The following is an 18,388-nucleotide window of genomic DNA, read 5'->3' as shown; positions in this document are numbered from 1 at the left end:
GTGTGTGTGTGTGTGTGCGTGTGTGTGTGTGTATTGTATATATAAGGGTGTGTTTGTGTGTAGAAATGGAGAGAATATAGCAACCACCATTATACTACTTATAGCATTTATTATATGCCAGGCACTATTCTAAGTACTTTGCATACATTAACTCACTTAATCTTCACAAGACCCTATGAAGTAGTTTTATTATCTTCACTTTACAAATAAGGAAACTGAGGCGTAGGGAGATTAAGTAATTTACCCAAATTGCCACAGCTTTTAAAGAGCAGAGGTGGAACTTGAATGCACCCTGATAACATCGTGGTAGGCAGAGTATTCTTTTTTTTTTTAAACATGTTTATTGGAGTATAATTGCTTTACAGTGTTGTGTTAGTTTCTGCTGTATAACAAAGTGAATCAGCTATACGTATACATATATCCCCATATCCCTTCCCTCTTGCGTCTCCCTCCCACCCTCCCTATCCCACCCCTCTAGGTGGTCACAAAGCACTGAGCTGATCTCCCTGTGCTATGCGGCTGCTTCCCACTAGCTATCTATTTTACATTTGGTAGTGTGTATATGTCAATGCTACGCTCTCACTTCATCCCAATTTACCCTCCCCCCTCCCCGTGTCCTCAAGTCCATTCAGGCAGAGTATTCTTGTTTGGCCATTTTCATTGAAGGATGCCTCAAATGCTCAAATGGAATCAGCATAGCTTGTAGTTGCCCAAGAAGTAGACAGGTATCCCTGGAATCCCCTGTTTCTTGAAGACATCATACACCAACCTATAATTCAAGGATCATATAAACATATCTGCATAGGAAGAAAGGCTGACTCCCCTTGACACCCCTTGATGTACTGCTCTGAGATCATTGTTAAGTCTCAGTGACCTACATGGGAAGAGTAAACAAAATCACCTCTGCTAATGGATGAACTTGTTTGTTTATCAGAGGTCGGAAGGTTTGCTTTCTGTTTTGGGGTTTTGTTTTGCTTTGTTTTTTCTGCTTTGCTCATCAGAGCCATTATGAAGGCTTTGTCAAGGTTGGCCTGAATTCTAAATAAAGGGCCCATTCTGGTAAGACTGGTTACCTATGAGTGTCAAGTAGGATGACTAAGAATGGTGGTTCACAAGACAGACTGCCTGGGTTTGAGGCCTAGTTCCTCCACTAACTTTTACTTTAGGTAAGTTATATAACCTCATTAAATATTTGATGTTATTATCATAATCATCATTATTATTATTATTCCCAGTCTATGAGAAAGTTATTGGTTCTCAGTCATCTGGTGAGGGAGATATATGACATAGAGCATCTTTGAGACACTCTTCTTTCCAAGACTTCAGGAAGCAGCACTGTGGACGCAAGTCCATCATGAATGTCTGTGTCCTGGTGAAGAGAATGGCTCCATTGGGAAGGTTAAGGGGCGTTGGATGAGGTAGTATAATGCTGAAACTCACGCTAGTCACCTGGCCTGGTCTTGAAAAGTAACATTCATTACAAGGTAGTATAATGCTGAAACTCACACTAGTCACCTGTCCTGGTCTTGAAAAGCAACATTCGTTACATTTGATTTAAAATGTTGTGTAATTGTTGAAGCTGTGTGCAAGTTAAAAGACTGCTGGAGATGGCTCTGCGGTGTCCTGCTTTCATTAGGCTTCTCTGTTTAGAGAATGAATGCGGCCGCAGGCTAGGAGGGGATAGGCCTAATTCCCTTCAGCTCTCCCTCACTGAGTAAAGATTTTTAAGAAGGTACATAAGGAAGGATATATCGCAGTATTGCCTGGTTATCTGAACCCCCAAGCATGATCAAACAAGGTGTAGGGAGGAAGAGGAAGTTACTGTGTGTGTAGCGCACTGGGGGTTGGGGATTGAACTCATCCCTTACTGGAAACTGGAGGCTCTGGGGACACCCTGGTATGATTTTTTAAGGACATTTAAAGACTTTAAGCAGCACAGGGTTACCTAAAAGAGTAGCTGATTGAAACTCTTTATTAGAAGCCTATTTGGAGCATATCTGCCTGGTTTGTCCTTTTGTATTTTAAAAATTATATATATTTTCCACACTTTCAACAAAATCAAATCTCATTCTCACCTGGCATTTAGTAAATCATCTTTTTTATCTATATTGCCAACTTCGTAAGCCGATTTAATGATGCTCTGCTTTTAATATCAAAATCTCTCTATAAAAATGATGAAAACTTACTATCTCGGTGAAGCTTTTTTGCTTTATAAATATTTGGTTTTTCTTGTTGAGGGCCTTCTTTTCTTAAAATTATATCAATTTGTACTTCAAATTGTCTTTTTTTTTCTTTATTTTGATAACTAGTAAACTTTTAAATGTGTTCTATTAGTCTATAATTTTCAATCTTAAAATTTACCTCTTTCATTTTTGGATATTAAGTAGATTTCATGATCTACTTTGTTCTTCAATCTCTAAAACCCATTGCAAATAACTAGACTGTCATTACCTGGAGCACAACCACATTACTGTGTCACCATAGCTATGGCTGTGTTTTGTATGCAACTGTGACACTGCTGACCCAAAAGGGTATTCACTTTGTTTTTCCAGCTGCAAAGATGAGTTTGTGCTTATTCACCCACACTTTTCACCTATCTTGCTTATGACCAATGACATACTAATTATGCTAACTATAGACTTTGTTATCACTAACGAAGATTTAAAATATAATTTGTGTCCAAGGAATTGTTTAGAAATTTATCCTCACTCAGCTGTCCCTGATTATCTGTCTGTCTCCACACTAGACGGATAAGCCCTTTTGAGGTCACCGACCACATCTTGGTCATCTTTCTATCTCCAGTTCTTGGCTCAGTGCCGCACGTGCCATTATCACCCTCTTCATGATCGTCATCATAGCTAGCATTTTTAGTTGTGGGCACTGTGCTAAGGACTTTACACAGATTTTCTCATTTAATTCCTCCATCAACCATATGAGGTAAGTAATGTGATTATACTTACAGAGAAGGAGAAACTGATGTTTAGAGAGGTTAATTGGTCTAAGATCAAAGGGTTCAGTCAATTTTTTTTAACTGAACTGGAAGAAAGCCATTTGAGATGCAGATTCAATGTTCATCTTATTTGCATCGTATTCCAAACAACAGACCTAACCAGCCACAGAAACTATAGATGGTATACAGTTATAAATTATGCTTGGCCCTACCAGAATTTATAGTCTTATCCGCAGGAGTTTCTCAGAATTAATGTAAGTAAACATTCATAAAGGTAGTCCTTAATTTATAAGAGGTCTTTATTCTAAAGTTCATTTCTGAGTCAGTTGTTTTTCCATAAAGTACTTAAATTACGGATTGAGTTCCCAGACCACCACATAAAAAACTGTGTGCTCAAATGACCTTAAAAAAGATAAACCCCTGTTCTCCCAATGAGATCTCCCCCAGAAATTTTGACCTTCTTGAATATATAAAACTTTAGTAATATCTCTTGTAACATTTAATTTATCTATATATATGTACTTAAAATCACATCTTAAAATACATTAATCTAGAAATATTGTTTCTCTCCACTCCCACTTTTCCAGAAATAATTTTATTCAACTGTTAATGCTCATCTTTAACATTAATATCTCTGTCACTTCTAGGGCCACTCTTTAAAGTCATTTCCATGACATGACTGCAAGAAGGCTCTAGGAGAGGGAGAGGGTAGAGAAGAGTCTGCCAGGTGCAGGCCAAACAAAGGGGGCTTCAAGAAAGGGGAGAACTGGCAGGGGAAGCTATCCATCTGTAAGTGTGGCTCACAATTCAAGTTTTCCCCTTATTGGAGGATGCCCAGTTGATCCTCCAAGTAGACAGTAGTGTGTTTGGTTGAACGATGCATATAAAAGTGACTCACTGTATTTTATCCCATTTTACAAAGTATGTTAAATGCAACTTGAAAAATAAATAGTTTCAGAGCTCTGTTCTGAGTGTTTTGACCTCAGCCAAATGTCTATCTGTCAACAGTCAAAACAGTCATGCATTACCTGAAATGTGGGTCATATTAATACTTTTAAAAGCTAAGAGCACTGAAAAGTTATGGAAGCAACTCCATCCCACATGTAATTTTTTAAATATACTAGACTGTAAGTAAATACAAAGAATTTTATTGGTTGTGAATTTTCCCATGATGATTACTTTCATACTTTTTAGTTTATTTTTTTACTATATTGAGTTTGTGCTTAATTTACCTTTTGAGAAATTAAGCACTGACCTTTGGCATAAAAAGTCTGTTCAGACTCTATTAAGAAGTTGGCACAAGAAGATTGCTGTTAATTTCTGGCCTTTAGAAATAGCATTTTCTTTTGTATAAGTCTAAGGAGGAAGAGCTTTGGTGAAGTTGTCTATACCTCCTCCTGCATAGGTATGTCCATAGAAGTCTGTCAAAATTTATCTGTAGAGAGATGTTGCCCTGAATCTCTCCCCACATTCTGTTTTACTAAATGGGTAAGTAAAAGATGTGTTTATTTTGAGAGAATGTGTTAGTTTCTTTTACTTCAACAAAAGGAGACAGGATTTTCCCCCAAAGTTTATATTCTTAACACTATAACAAATATATCATGCTGACCAAATAGTTTTAAGACAATTGCTGAAGACATCAATAAGGATTATGAGATTCTTCATTTATGTTGATTGCTGTTAGAGGATTTTCTTAGTGTAGAAACATTTATCAACTGTTTGCTCATATAGTAAAATTTGTTTTCATAATAAAGCTCTATTTCCTAAGCTTAAAATATTTTCTAAAACTGGAGCACTGGAGTCCTGTAATGATGTTGGCTTTGGAGTTCATGTGTCCATGACCCTATATAACTGCAGTAAATTAATCTTTCTCATCCATTAAGTAAATCTACCAGACTTCACCTCCTTTGTTATTAAAATATGTTTGTCCAGTTTCAGTTAGTTGGATACCTTCATGTGTATCTCTGTTGTAATATACTAAATCTTTCAGAGGTCATCATATATGTGTAATCATACCATAGGGACAATTTGTAATGGCAACTTTGTTGTTTTTATGTTTGGTTTGTGTTTGCTACGTTGTGTCCTTTAAGGGCCATATGTGATCACTAGTCAGCCATCTCCACTATGGAGCTATGGCAAGATATCAGCATTATTTAATGTTTTCATAGTAGAAAATCATGAATTTGTGTATATGTTTCAACAGTGCCTTCATCTCTGTGTTTTCTTTGTTTCCCATTGAATTCCTCTTTTTTTCAGCTAAAATTGTATTGTTCCTTATTTTGCATTTATATAAGAATGCACTGTCTGAAAATATCTTTCTAAATAGACAATAAGCTTATGGTGAAAGATTAATTAGGAAAGGTTAACTAGTAGACAGTTTTTGAAAATATAACTCATAATTTCAGGTTTTTAACGTCACTTTCCTCTTGTTCATTTTAAAATTTACATTGAAACTGCTGCTTTGGAAAAAACAAATGAAAACTACATACATATTCCTGGGTGAAGAAATGAATTCTTAAGTTAAATTAAATCTTAACTTTAAATCATTTGGGGAGGGAGGAGATGTAATATAAAGGCAGTTGTCAACCAACATTTATTAAGTATTTATACTACATGTAGTGCTATATTATACTGCTTTGTGTTAAGTGGTTTTTGTTAACTATGTGATAGGAAGAATGATTTGAAGTCATATTTACATATTACTTTTCCTGCTATTTTCATTACCCTTCATTATTTAATAGTTTTTATAAATCATACTTGGCTATAATAATTGATTAAAAGATAAAACTGACAATAAGAGATTGTGATGTCAGCAAGATGTTACATTCCACAAGGCAAAATAAAAAACAGAATTCTTTAAGGAAACAAAGTAGAAAAAAACATTACCAGAGACTGTATTAGTCAATACTTTAAAATGTTAAGGTGATGTTTTTATTGGTAGTATATTTATAATAAACATGAGGCACTCTGTTTTAAAATATAGTTTAACAACCCAGCCATGCTTTCACATTTTAGTCACTGTGTACTGAACTGTAGTATTTTGTCATTTTTTAAATTTCAAAATGGCCTTCAATAATATAGGTTTTGAACTTTTCAGTTCATGAAACTGAAAAAAATTTAAGATTTAAAGTATCAGTATTGACTCTAAGGTGATAAAATTGTAGTTGTGATTACAAATTTAACTAGGTGAGTTTAAACAAGATAAAATGATTTATGGCCATTTTATAAAATAATGACAATCTTCATTTTAAGCTACAATGTAAAGTGCTTTATTCTGAGATTATGTATTGTGTCAGAAGCTAAAACTGCCTTTTTTCTAACAGTGCCAGAATACAACCTCTTTTTCTTTTTGCACTAACAAGACTGCTTTACCACCACAGCCCACTCTAAGTAATTAAATCAATCCTTTGTACTTACCGTATTCTCCTCTAGTGACGGTACTAGATCTGATTATATGCTTCATGCATATTCAAAGTACCGCACTGACAGCTCTTTAATGAGCTCTTACTTAATCAGTATGAACAATGTTCATCTTGTTCTTTTTTTCCTCATGCATTAGAGCTAGGAATAGTTGGGAAAAATGAAACATCCAGCATTCATTTGAAAAATATATTGTACTTTGAAAAGTGTCTAAGCTGAGGAAGTTGCATTCTGCCCTTTAAAAGTCTGATGGACAAATTGGATTACTAGTATTGGATTAAATAACAAATGGTTAGAGGAGAAATGAGAAAAGCTCACTGTGATCACAGGCTTTAATATTTTTTGTTACTTATAAAGCTAAAGGGGTCTTTAACCAGTTATTAAAGTCAGGATTAATTTGTAATGGTTCAACTTACTGGCTTTTAAAAGCTTTTTAAATTAAAAAAATTTTAAATCCCTAAAAACAATAGTGTAATGATGTATTAGAAGAAAATTTAATTTTTTTATTACTAGGCTAAGTATAGATTTCCATCACTGTGTACTATCTCAGATAAGGAGTTAGTGATACAGAATTGACTTAACCTCAAATATGTTTTTTTCAGTTAATTTATATAATCTATGTAGCACTGAATAATATGTCTTTAAATATTTCTTATTGTTTGGCTTATTCCCTTTTTAAACATGAGACTCTTCTTATTTCCTAACAGTTAGGGGAGGTGGATCTTTTATTCTTATGTAGAAATCATAGACATGAGTTCAACTGAAAATAACACAGTACCACATCAATATTGTTATTCTCAAGGAAGCAGTCTTCCATTGAAGAAAATGATGCTAATTTAAAAATAGGCTAGTTGCTTCTAGTCTTATTGCCTGAAAGCCTCAATTACAGATTAGGTTAAACTCAAAACAAAGTTTTAATATGTGTATATTTTTAGAAACCACTTAGGTTATGAATGCAAGAATTAAGTCTTTAATCAGAAAACAAAATATCATAAAAAATGCACCTATTAATATTGCACACATGTGTCATTTCAGTGATCAAAAAGGCCTTCACCAGGGTACAATTGGCCTTTTTCCAAATTGCAAGCTTTTTCTCAGCTTTTTCTTTTTACTCTTTCTTCTTTTGTTGCTACCCAGGGATTTGTGCCTATCGCAGCCTATATCACATGACCAGTGTCAAGACATCACATGGTCCAAAGTGAATACAAAACCAGCTACCCTAAAAGAGAGATTAAAAATGCTGTAAAACAATAAAGACCTTTGTTCATACTCAAAGAATCTATCCTAGATCTGCTTCATACCATAAAGTTTAACAGACTTTAATGAAAGCACATATCCTCTCACTATTTTCCCTAATAATGAACAACAGATATCTATTTTACAGGGATGCTCAGAAATAAATGTTTAATCTTTTGCACACAGATCAGCTCTTTATTTTAGATTTTCATTCTAAAGATTTTTTCAAATTTCTGTTAATGTGGAAACAGTTAAATAAATTATGGTTCATCCATAATTTATGCAAGTATTAAAAAAGAACAAAGTAGATCTTCAAACAGCATGACAACAACAAATCACAGGGTCCTTATGTTAAAGAAACCTGTATGTGTCCAGATAAGGTATATACCTGTATGTGATAGACATAGCTATGTATGTGGTCTGGAAGAAGATACGCTAAACTGCAGTAGTACTTCTGGAGAAGGGAGGTGGATGGGGGAATTGGAAAGGGTGGGGCTGATGAAAGAGGCCTTGACTTTTTACTCAATTATACCTCTGTATTGTTTGAATATTTTTTAATGGACTGGTAGTGTGTTTGAAAGTTAAAAGAAAATATCTCACTTAAGAAGAAAATAAAACTTAGGAAATTGACTAGGCTATTTAGTCTTCGCCTGGGATATTTAATTTTTTAGTAGATATTTAAGTTAACCCTATGAATCTATCTAGAAGTTGGACTGAAGTATTAAATAATGGCCTAGCAAAACAATAAACCAATCATGGGCAAAATTCAGAAAAAAAAAGTCAAAGAATTGTAAATTTGACTAGATACAATTTGAAGGGAGAGGAAGGAAGAGGGTTGGGGAATTAATATTTTTCTTGAGTATGATTGTGGCCTACTTCTGCATGAACAATACCAAATATATGCTATATGTTATAATCCTTGACATACTGGCCTTTTGAGGGGAGGGGTGGTACAGATGATGGAATGGTTATTAGGGAAAATGAATTTTAAATGTACAATCAGTAAATTTATAATATAAAATTTTAAATCATTTCTCTGCTCAAATGTTTTCTCATTTACTGAACATTATTATGTTCATCATGTTTTTTCACAGATAGCTCTAAGTATTTTTGTAGCCTGGTCATTTACAATGTATTTAAAATAATTTGCAAGTGTGTACCCTGTTAGGGATGATGAGTTCTGGAATGGTATATGTATGTATACCTTTAGTTTTTGCTTTGGGGGAGGAAAATAAGAAAAAAAGCAAGTTGTTACAGGTGGAAGCTCTCACAAAATCTATTGACGTCTCTGACCTTACTGGTAGTCTTATAATTCTCATAATGATTTTTTAATGTGGTTTTAAATTAATTAATTTATTTTTATCATGACCGTATGTCTGTCAGCACCACGAGTTCCTCACTGAAACATAATAACAAGTCAGCCCCTGAGGAGGATTTAAAACTTGGAACACTTTTTTTTTTTTTTTAACTGTACTTAGTGTTAGTATCGTACTTAGTATGATCTGTAAATATGTTTGGGGGACCGAAATATACAAGCTGAATAATAGCAGCTTTAGAGATTGGCTTATGAATTTTTAAATATTGATTTCTTTTTTCAGGCCTCGGACTTTAATCTGATGTTGTTATAAACAGTTTAACTTGTACTGTTGGGATAGCTAAAATATGTTTCGTGTTAAAAAGAAAAAAAACAAAACACTTGTGAACTATTATTTGGCTTGTAAATGTCAATAGAATAAGAAATAACTCTTACTAAATTATAGGAAGGAATACAGAAGAAGAAGAAGCTATGATGCAGGAGTGGTTTATGTTAGTTAATAAGAAAAACGCCTTAATAAGGAGAATGAACCAGCTCTCTCTCCTGTAAGTACTTATGACTTTGCTTGTTTTTCCTACAATATTGATGAATCTTAGGCTTTCCATCATTGTCTTTTTTGGGGGTTTCATACTTATTAGGCTTAATTTTTTTTCTTTCCTTAGAGATTATATTTTATATAAAAATAAAATTAAAAATAGTATATAACCAATTTTTATCTTAAGAGTAAGAATTTTAGAGTGTTAGATACTGAAAAAATATATTTATTATATAGAAAGCCAAGTAATATAAACAATTTTTGTGTTTAAGAAATCACTTGTGCACAAAAAGGATGTTTGGTTTATATTTAGTGGGAAAAGAAATAAAATTGAAGTTTATTTAACATCAAATTTTCAGTTAAAAATTAAAATAAGTCTTAATAAGGACAAAAGTAACTTTGTATTCTACAAATGATGTTACCCTAAATTTTGGGATAAAATATTAATAATTTACACAGAAGTGACCTTTTTATGATTGCAAGAATTACAGTAAAATGGAGACCAGACCAAATGTAAGCATTTTCAGTCTTTAGCATTTAATTCACATAGGACTTAATGCTTGTTCCTTTTTCTCACTAACAATGTTCTTATATTATGCCACCTAGTGTGGGAAGAAGCAGGCTTACATGTTTTATTTTAGTGAAAACCTCTATTTTTGTCATTTCTGCCATGCCTGAACTTGATAAAGGAGTTATGAAGAAGTGCAGAACTTAACTAATCTTGCCTTTTTAATTGTCTCTATATTAAATTTTCACTGGTGGTACTTTCATGTTTCTTGTACTCTTTTCACACGGAGTTCTAGACAAAAAAGTGTTTATTGCGAATTACGAAAAATATTCTACAAAATAACCTTATACCTGGCACTTAATACAAGAAGCATTGAAGATTGAGGCTACTTATCCACAGATTAAAATATACTTCTGTGCAATTCAAAATTGAAGGAGAAAAATAATAGCACTATTAAATATTCAACCTGAGGAAGGTTTCAGGTTTGTGTATCATTTGAGTGGCTTATAGTTAAAGAGAACAGTCAGTTATGAGTCCTAAAATCAATGTAACCTAAAGGCTCTTTTAAGTGTTTAATGATTTAGTAATTAGCATATTGATGAACTTTTGCAACTTGCCTAGGGAAAAAGAACATGATTTAGAACGACGATATGAGCTGCTGAATCGGGAATTGAGGGCAATGCTAGCCATTGAAGGTAAGAGATGCCATGGCCGAATGAGGTGTTTGAGGTGTCAGTTGTCAAAGAGATTTAAAGAGTGTAACACACTTCTGGTCTCACTAGGTGTGGTCTGACTAAGGACCTACAGGAATTGCAAATAAATGCCTTAGAGTCAGAAACCAATAGTCATGTAAAACCTAAGGACCCTAATTCAGATCATCCTTATGCTTGCTATTAAACATAAAATTGTCTTAACTTTTGTCTGTAAGCTTAAATGTCCGTTAAATGGAAAATATAACTAGTTAAATGATTTCATTACATTTTACTATGTGCAAGTTAAAGAGGTTTAAGAAAGATCTATCATTTTGATTTTTCACATTCATACTCTAAATTTTACCTTAATATTTAATTGATGTCAACACAAATATGTAACTGTCCAGTCTGCTATAATTCTTAAGATTCCAGCTCCTATTAAGTGAATAATCAGGCAAAGATTCCTGCATATGAGATAAATGCAACACTTTCACACTTTATGTAAAGCTTTTAAATGAATTACAAATATAGTAATCCTAAGCATCGTTCATAATATCAATAGACATCAGCTAGCTTAACTATGGCATTTACTATATATGCTTATTTTTTTTTAATTCTTACTATTTTATTGTGGTACACGGGCCTCTCACTGTTGTGGCCTCTCCCGTTGCGGAGCACAGGCTCCAGACGCACAGGCTCAGCGGCCATGGCTCACGGGCCCAGCCGCTATGCGGCATGTGGGATCCTCCTGGACCGGGGCACGAGCCTGTGTCCCCTGCATTGGCAGGCGGACTCTCAACCACTGCGCCACCAGGGAAGCCCTAAAATTCTGACTATTTTAGAATGCTGTTCTCCTTATACCTCTTAGTTGAAAATGTCTTATAGTTCAAAGATGTCCACTTAAAAGCTAATCCTTTGGGCTCTGTAAAATGGACCTTTTGTCTAATCAATGCAAATTGATTTTCCTATTCTGTATTGACCTCTTAACGCATGCATTGACTGTCCATTGTAATTTCTTTCTTCACCTGATAAGGTTCCTGATCCATAAGAAGTCAATTCTAATTAGTTCAGAAACTGGGAATTTAAGTTTGTAAGAGAAAGCCAAATGAAACCATATGTTTTAAAATATTTTAATTAATATTATTAGTAAATAAAATACATGCTGTTTATCTAAAAAGTATCTTATACATTTATAGAAGTCTTATTCTTACTTTTATATTCCTAATCTCATTTGATAAATATGACTAACAACGTTTGTATATCCTAATTTAGAAATTAGATTTACTTTATTTAAAAGGCTTTCAGATAGCTGATTTCCTTCAAGTGGCTATCAAATTATATCACTAATAATGACTATAAAATTTGTCAAAATTATTTAAGAAGTTCTATGAAACTTGCCAGTGAATAAAATGCACAAATATACTAAATGGTATTTTTCCTCTTGATATAATTTTTGTAGTCATGGTATAGTCTTAAAAGAGATTGGAGGGCTTCCCTGGTGGCGCAGTGGTTGAGAGTCCGCCTGCCGATGCAGGGGACATGGGTTCGTGCCCCGATCCGGGAAGATCCCACATGCCGCGGAGCGGCTGGGCCCGTGAGCCATGGCGGCTGAGCCTGTGCCTCTGGAGCCTGTGCTCCACAACGGGAGAGGCCACAACAGTGAGAGGCCCGCACACCGCAAAAAAAAAAAAGAGATTGGAAAGCTAAATAGTCATTTGAAAAGTAGGTATAGCAAATACTATTTATATGGTATATATATATGTATATATAATATAAAATGTGTTTGTATATAGTATGTATAACTCATTATACAGTTTATTCTTTATAGATTAATTATATATTATGCTCAATACAGAGTATTACAATGTTTAAAAATTTACTTTCTCATGTATAGTAAGTTAAATCATCCCTAAGATACAGCTTGGTACAATACAGTTGACTTTTAAGGCAGATATTGCTTCTATCCCAAAACCAGTATTATGACCAAATAGTACCATCTTTAAAGGAGGGCCATAATACATATAAAACATCCCAGTTTCATTGGCCATCCTATCCCTATATAATAGACCTACAGTCTTAAATAATCTAACATTTTTCTGCCTGCTCCCCTTGTACACATGGAAGAGCAGTAGAAAGTAATATTTTTGAAGAAGAGAAAAAAAATTAATGTTTTTCTTTTCAGACACCTTTAATACAATTGTTAATTTTTTGTGGTTTTGTTCTGTTTTATTTTTTAATTAATACTATTGTCCCATATGTGATTGTGCCTTAAATCTCTCAGCCAGTTTCTGTTGCTGGTTGGGGGGGAAAAGAGACTTGAGGAAAGAAGCAGCTTGTTAATTACAAATAAAGACACTTTCTCAGAGAGAGGCCTGTCCCATTAGCCTGGGCAATATGTGGCCTGGGCTGTCCTAGAGAGATACTGAGCATCGTGATCATCAGTTCTTTGAAGACAGTATCCTCTGAGCCAGCCCTTAGAATGGACACACATTCAGTAGTCTTTCAGAGTGTTAAAACACCACAGAAAAACACATGAACAGGCAACACTAATTGGTTTTGTTTTGCTTTCCTTTGTTTTAAAGTCCCTTCCTCTTTTCTTTCCCATCTCTCCTACTTAGTAGCCATAAGATGGTTTTCATAATAAATAAACTAAAATATTTTTGAATAATCTGCTACTGAAACCATTAACTAGGAGAAAAGCACAGAATGTTAATAGTCATAGTCCAGTGAAAGAAGTATTAACAACTTGGTTTGAGAGCAAAATAATAATAACATTCAATATATCCATTCTTCTGAGAATCCATAATCACTTTGGCCTTTTTTTTTCCCCTGAGGTGTTTTCATTGCAGGAGTTTCACTCTACTGAGCTAAGTTGTAGTATCCCTTAAGCTAACAAGCATCTTTCAGATACTTTTCCTATAGTTTTTTTGTTCCAGATTATTTAATGCCCCCTCAGGAAAGATAAATTCATTTCTGCATACATTGGGGTGGGCTTTTGGAAAGTGGTGTGTTCATTTTCTGCACAAGAAATGGATCTTCTCTAGGATTTTGTACATCTTGATTTATTCTTGGCTTAGAGTTTGAAGTGGGTGCTCTTCTAAAGGGATTTATGCATAGGTTCACTATTTTTGTAGTTATGGCTTATATGATAAGCTTTTTATATTTAAAATCAATATGTAATCCTGTGGAGGAGCTTATCCCCTAAAACCCCATTTGTAAATCTATTTTAGCTTTGTTACACAGCACAGCCACAGTCTTCCATAGATTGATTAGGTACAGCAGTAGAATCCTATCAAATGGCCTGCTCTGATGATGATGCAAACTCTTTCAGGATTGCTAGTTGACTGGAACTAAAGATAAGACTTGACTGCAATCCCCCAATGTGCTCTTTACAAAACTAGTGTTAATTTTCATCAAAGTGCCAGGCTTATTTATAGTGGCAAGGTTGAAGGTTTACTACAAGAACTTTAGGTCCTTTCTATTAAAGTGTTTATAGGTATTTCTTTTGCCTTTTTTCCAAGGTAATTATCAACTTCAGCAAATAAACTGAATCAGGGAATGAATAATTGGCCCTATATATAAAAAAAGAGTTTTTTAGATTAACAAAACAGCTCAGTGCAGATAGACATAAACAGAATCTCTTTATTTTAACACTTTGGCTCAAATGCAGCATCAAAACTTAATCCTATTTGTTGTGAGAGGATATGGCTTTTGTAGCAAAAGTACACTGGAATCTTTAAATTAATCAGAACCCACATTGTAGTCTGTCCAAGCCAAAGTCAGTGCATCTAGCTAGCTGTTATAGGTGAGTAATCCTTTCTTAAAATGTATAACAAGTAACACATAAACTTACATTCAGGCTTTTAAAACATGACATTACATCTAGGTGAAGCTATTTAAAGAGGGATTTTTTAATTTTTAAATGTAGACCTTGAACATACAAATGTGAATCTTGATCAATTTTAAAGGTGTTATCACATTTTTTTAAATCATCAAAATAGTTTACTTAATTTCCCAAATTAGCATTCAAATATGTGTGTGAATGTGTATAAATTTACTCCTGTGAGAAAGCAAATCCAAAGTAAAAGTAGCTTTGCTAGTGTAAAATCTACTCACTGCGCATAGCTATTTTCTCCACAATTTGACTAATTATTTGTAGATAGATATTAATGTAGTAATGACAAATTTAATATAAAAAATCGTATAAATTTATGCTGAAACAGTTAAAATTCTAATGTCAGTTAAATTTGTGAGATGATGAAAATTACCTAAATATTCATAACTTAAAAATGTTTTTGTTACAGTTATGTGAAATATCACTATTGAGCTAGGAAAAGGTTAAGATTTTTTAAATTATTCAATCCTTAATGGATTAAAAATATGTAATTGTTTCCTCTCTTATCCATATTGTTAAAACCTTATTTTTTAAAAATATTAAAGAAATCTTGATATTTCTAATTATTAATTAAAACCTTAAAAGTGACTGGTCAAGTATAGGGAAGGAATAATTTAATCAAGAAGATTATGTGTCATTAAAATTTATTTTTTCTTTAAAAAATTTTGTAATTTTCAACTTAATTATATTTTTTTAAGTTTACAATGGAGAAATTTTATTTCCCAGGAGTAAAGCTCTTATCAAAATGTTTTGGAAGTAAAGAATTATAAATTAAGCTTATAATCAGAATGATTTCTTGAGGTTGGAAATGGAAAAATCCATATTCATCAAAATTGGTAATCTTAATAATTATAAAATTTAGTTACAAATCTTTTACAAATTTAGCAGGTTTTTCTCTGAGTTAATATTTCTAGAACTACAGTTACCTGAAATTAGACTAGATGACCTTTAAGATCTTTCCAACCTGGAGAGTCTATTAATTTATCTGCTGTGTAGAATGAAACTGATTAAGAACAAGAACCAGATTAGAAAATTGTCCAGCATTCCTGACCTCAGTTGCATTTAAATCCAAGGAATAAAATTGTGATAGATATGGCTTTTCTCCAATTTTGCTGTTTCATTATTATTTTTAAATTCTTACACTAAGAAAAAAACTTTCCATAGCAATAGTTTCTTTATTCCTCTCTATGCAATAGAATACTTCACTTCTTTTTAAATAAGAATGTAATGTGACCAATTATTTAATGTACTTATTTGTGATGTTTTGTATCGAATGTGGGTAATTAATATATAGCATGTTTAATATATATGTGTGTATGTATTCGAGCTTATAATGAAAGGAATAGTGATAAAATAGAATAAATTATTCTAGCTTTTTGCTGCTATTCTAACCTTTATTGCATGATGATGCATCTAATTTTTAATTTGTAAATACAAGATAGAATTCCCTCTAGCTCCATTTGCTTTCATAAAGCTGCTGAGCAGTTTGCTGTCTTGAATAAATTTTGCTTTGGAGGGGGTCGGGGGGATTTGAACCAGCACATTCTTGTGTGGTTTGTGAAGATTCACATGGTAACCAGCGGTGTGCATTGTTGGGTTTATCTGAATAAGCACCAGCCATGTGAGTTTTAACATGATTGCCCAGGGCAATGGAGAGAGAAGAGAGAAACCAGAAAGGATTGCACTCCTCTCTGTTTTTTGGAAAGTGCACTTGCTGGGGGAGGGGGCTACATGAGTCAGTGGCCAGGGTATTTTTTTTTTTTAAGCTGGTGTCCTGTTTCCCTCTAGGTCCTCATTTGTTCGGCTATCTGCCTCATCATCTACTTCTTCTTTTCATTGTTTACCTTCCTAATGAGGGAGGCGGGGTAGACTGGGGGTTGATTGACAGCTACAAGCCCTTACAGTCTGGCCAGAGAGCAGTTGGCTTTGGTTTCAAAAGTGCTTTAAATGTTCGATTTGGTCCTGTTTTTATTAAACGAAACTGCTGCTCATCTTAAGGAAATTATCAGACCAGCAATGATTAGGAACTATATTATTGGGGCCTAAAACCTTCAAAAAACTGCCCCTTCCCATGGAAGGAGCACTGCCCATCGGATTTTCCAACCGGGGTTTCAAAAAGAAGTATGTAATTTTTCCTTTGCAAAAGTGCTTTGATTTGAAACCACGCAGCAAACCTCTCCAAAAGAAAACTGGCTGTGATGCGATTGAGAGCTGCAGTGTAATGTTGCAGAGCAAATTTATTTTTTACTTCAAAGAAAAATGCTAATTAGCCGATTCACTACTTTTAAAGTTATTGTGAAGCATATGGCGCCCAGTGTGAGATACATCCAACTGCTAAAATAGAGCGAAGAGGAAATTAGCGAAGAATGGGCTGTACGGGGTGAGCATGGGGGTGGGGGAGGAGGATAGGTTCTCAGGCAGATTCTCTAGCCTTTTCAGGGTGATTTTATCGCCCATCTCTGCTTCCCGCCTCCTCATTCACCCACATTCCCCCCTCACCGCTCGGGCTGACCTCTTCTGGGCCTCCAGCTCTCCCTCCCCCACTTTGGCTGACATCAGGTGCGCACCTCCGCTGGCCACCGGCGCACACCTGGTCTCTTGCAGGTTCCAGCCCAACCCGTAGCCGTCTCCATCTACGGAAAATACTTAGAAAGTAGGGTTTTAGGGGCGAAATCCTCATCACGACGGCCAAACTCTCCGTGAAACACTAGCTAGTGGCTCTGTAATATGGTTTGCAGAGAAATAAAAGGGAACTGGAAAAGGCGGGAAGGGGAGGGCCGGGTGGGGTGGGGGACCGGGTGGGTAAGGAGCCTCCCGTCCCCTGCAGACTGGCAGAAGACCGAGGCCCAGAAGCGACGCGAGCAGCTCCTGCTGGATGAACTGGTGGCCCTAGTGGACAAGCGCGACGCGCTCGTCAGGGACCTGGACGCGCAGGAGAAGCAGTAAGTGGGCGGTGGGGTCGGGGTCGAGGCTCTGCCGCCTGCTGAGGGGCCGACAAGTTTTCGGAAAGTTCAGTCCAGAGGTCCCGGGTGGGCCGGGGCAGCCTCCCGCTGGCCCCGCGAACCCCGTTCCCTCTGGAGCTCGGAATGCGGGGCGAGAGGAGAGTGCCGCTCTGCGCTCCAAGAAGAAAAATAATTTGGTTTCCTGTTTGACTTCCAGGGCCGAAGAAGAAGATGAGCATTTGGAGCGAACTCTGGAGCAAAACAAAGGCAAGATGGCCAAGAAAGAAGAGAAATGTGTTCTGCAATAGAAGCCAGACCAGAATCTTGACCAACATTTTATTAGTCTTGGGTCCCCAGACCAGAAGAAGTCATTCTCGTTGTTGATTTAAAACTTGTAACATTTTGTTTGGCTGGATTGTACTTCTTTACCACTACCACCACCTCTTTTCCTCCCTTTTTTCCAGACAGTGTACAGAACTCCGAAATAGCTTTGTTTAAGGATTGTGTGTGTGTGTGTGAGTTAATCATTTCCTTGAAATCATGTAAAATAGATTGCACAGACATCTTGTGAGTGATTGGTATTAGGAGTGTTCAAGAAACTGTTCAAAGAAGAAAGAAAAGAAAACTCTTCCCTCATTATTTTCCCTCATTTTTTGATGGAGGAAAATTTTAAAACATTTTTGTTATTGTTATTGTTAATAGCATAATGAGGGGTGGGAGGGGGCTTAAGAGGGAGGGATAAGGAAAATGTCATGAATGATTTTTTTCCAGTCCTGCCATATGTAACACTGAGTCTGTTACCTAAATTTTATAGTTAGATCATCTTCAATTTACTCATTAAACTGTGTTCTATTTACCAGTGGGATTTTCTGCAGTTGTTTTGCGTTTCACTATG

The 18,388-nt window shown here is 35.1% G+C and overlaps 1 protein-coding gene across 10 annotated transcripts in view; it reads left to right on the top strand.

Annotated features, from left to right (window-relative positions):
- The window catches only part of EHBP1 (EH domain binding protein 1), a gene marked incomplete at its 5' end in the record, with an annotated part of 340,841 nt that extends 323,008 nt beyond the window's left edge, over positions 1 to 17,833 (top strand). For all 10 annotated transcript variants that reach the window (XM_079720382.1, XM_079720389.1, XM_079720388.1 and 7 more), the window contains 4 exons: positions 9,367 to 9,466; positions 10,586 to 10,659; positions 17,379 to 17,493; positions 17,711 to 17,833. In XM_079720382.1, the coding sequence (XP_079576508.1) occupies positions 9,367 to 9,466; positions 10,586 to 10,659; positions 17,379 to 17,493; positions 17,711 to 17,801 (380 nt within the window). In that variant the 3' untranslated portion in view covers positions 17,802 to 17,833. The remainder of the gene's footprint in view (positions 1 to 9,366; positions 9,467 to 10,585; positions 10,660 to 17,378; positions 17,494 to 17,710) is intronic.
- Positions 17,834 to 18,388: the final 555 nt, after the last annotated feature.

This window comes from Hyperoodon ampullatus (assembly GCF_949752795.1).
Source record: "Hyperoodon ampullatus genome assembly, chromosome: 15".
Classification (NCBI taxonomy): domain Eukaryota; kingdom Metazoa; phylum Chordata; class Mammalia; order Artiodactyla; family Ziphiidae; genus Hyperoodon; species Hyperoodon ampullatus.
The sequence above is the reverse complement of the archived record's forward strand: the minus strand, read 5'-3'. Positions and strand labels throughout refer to the sequence as shown.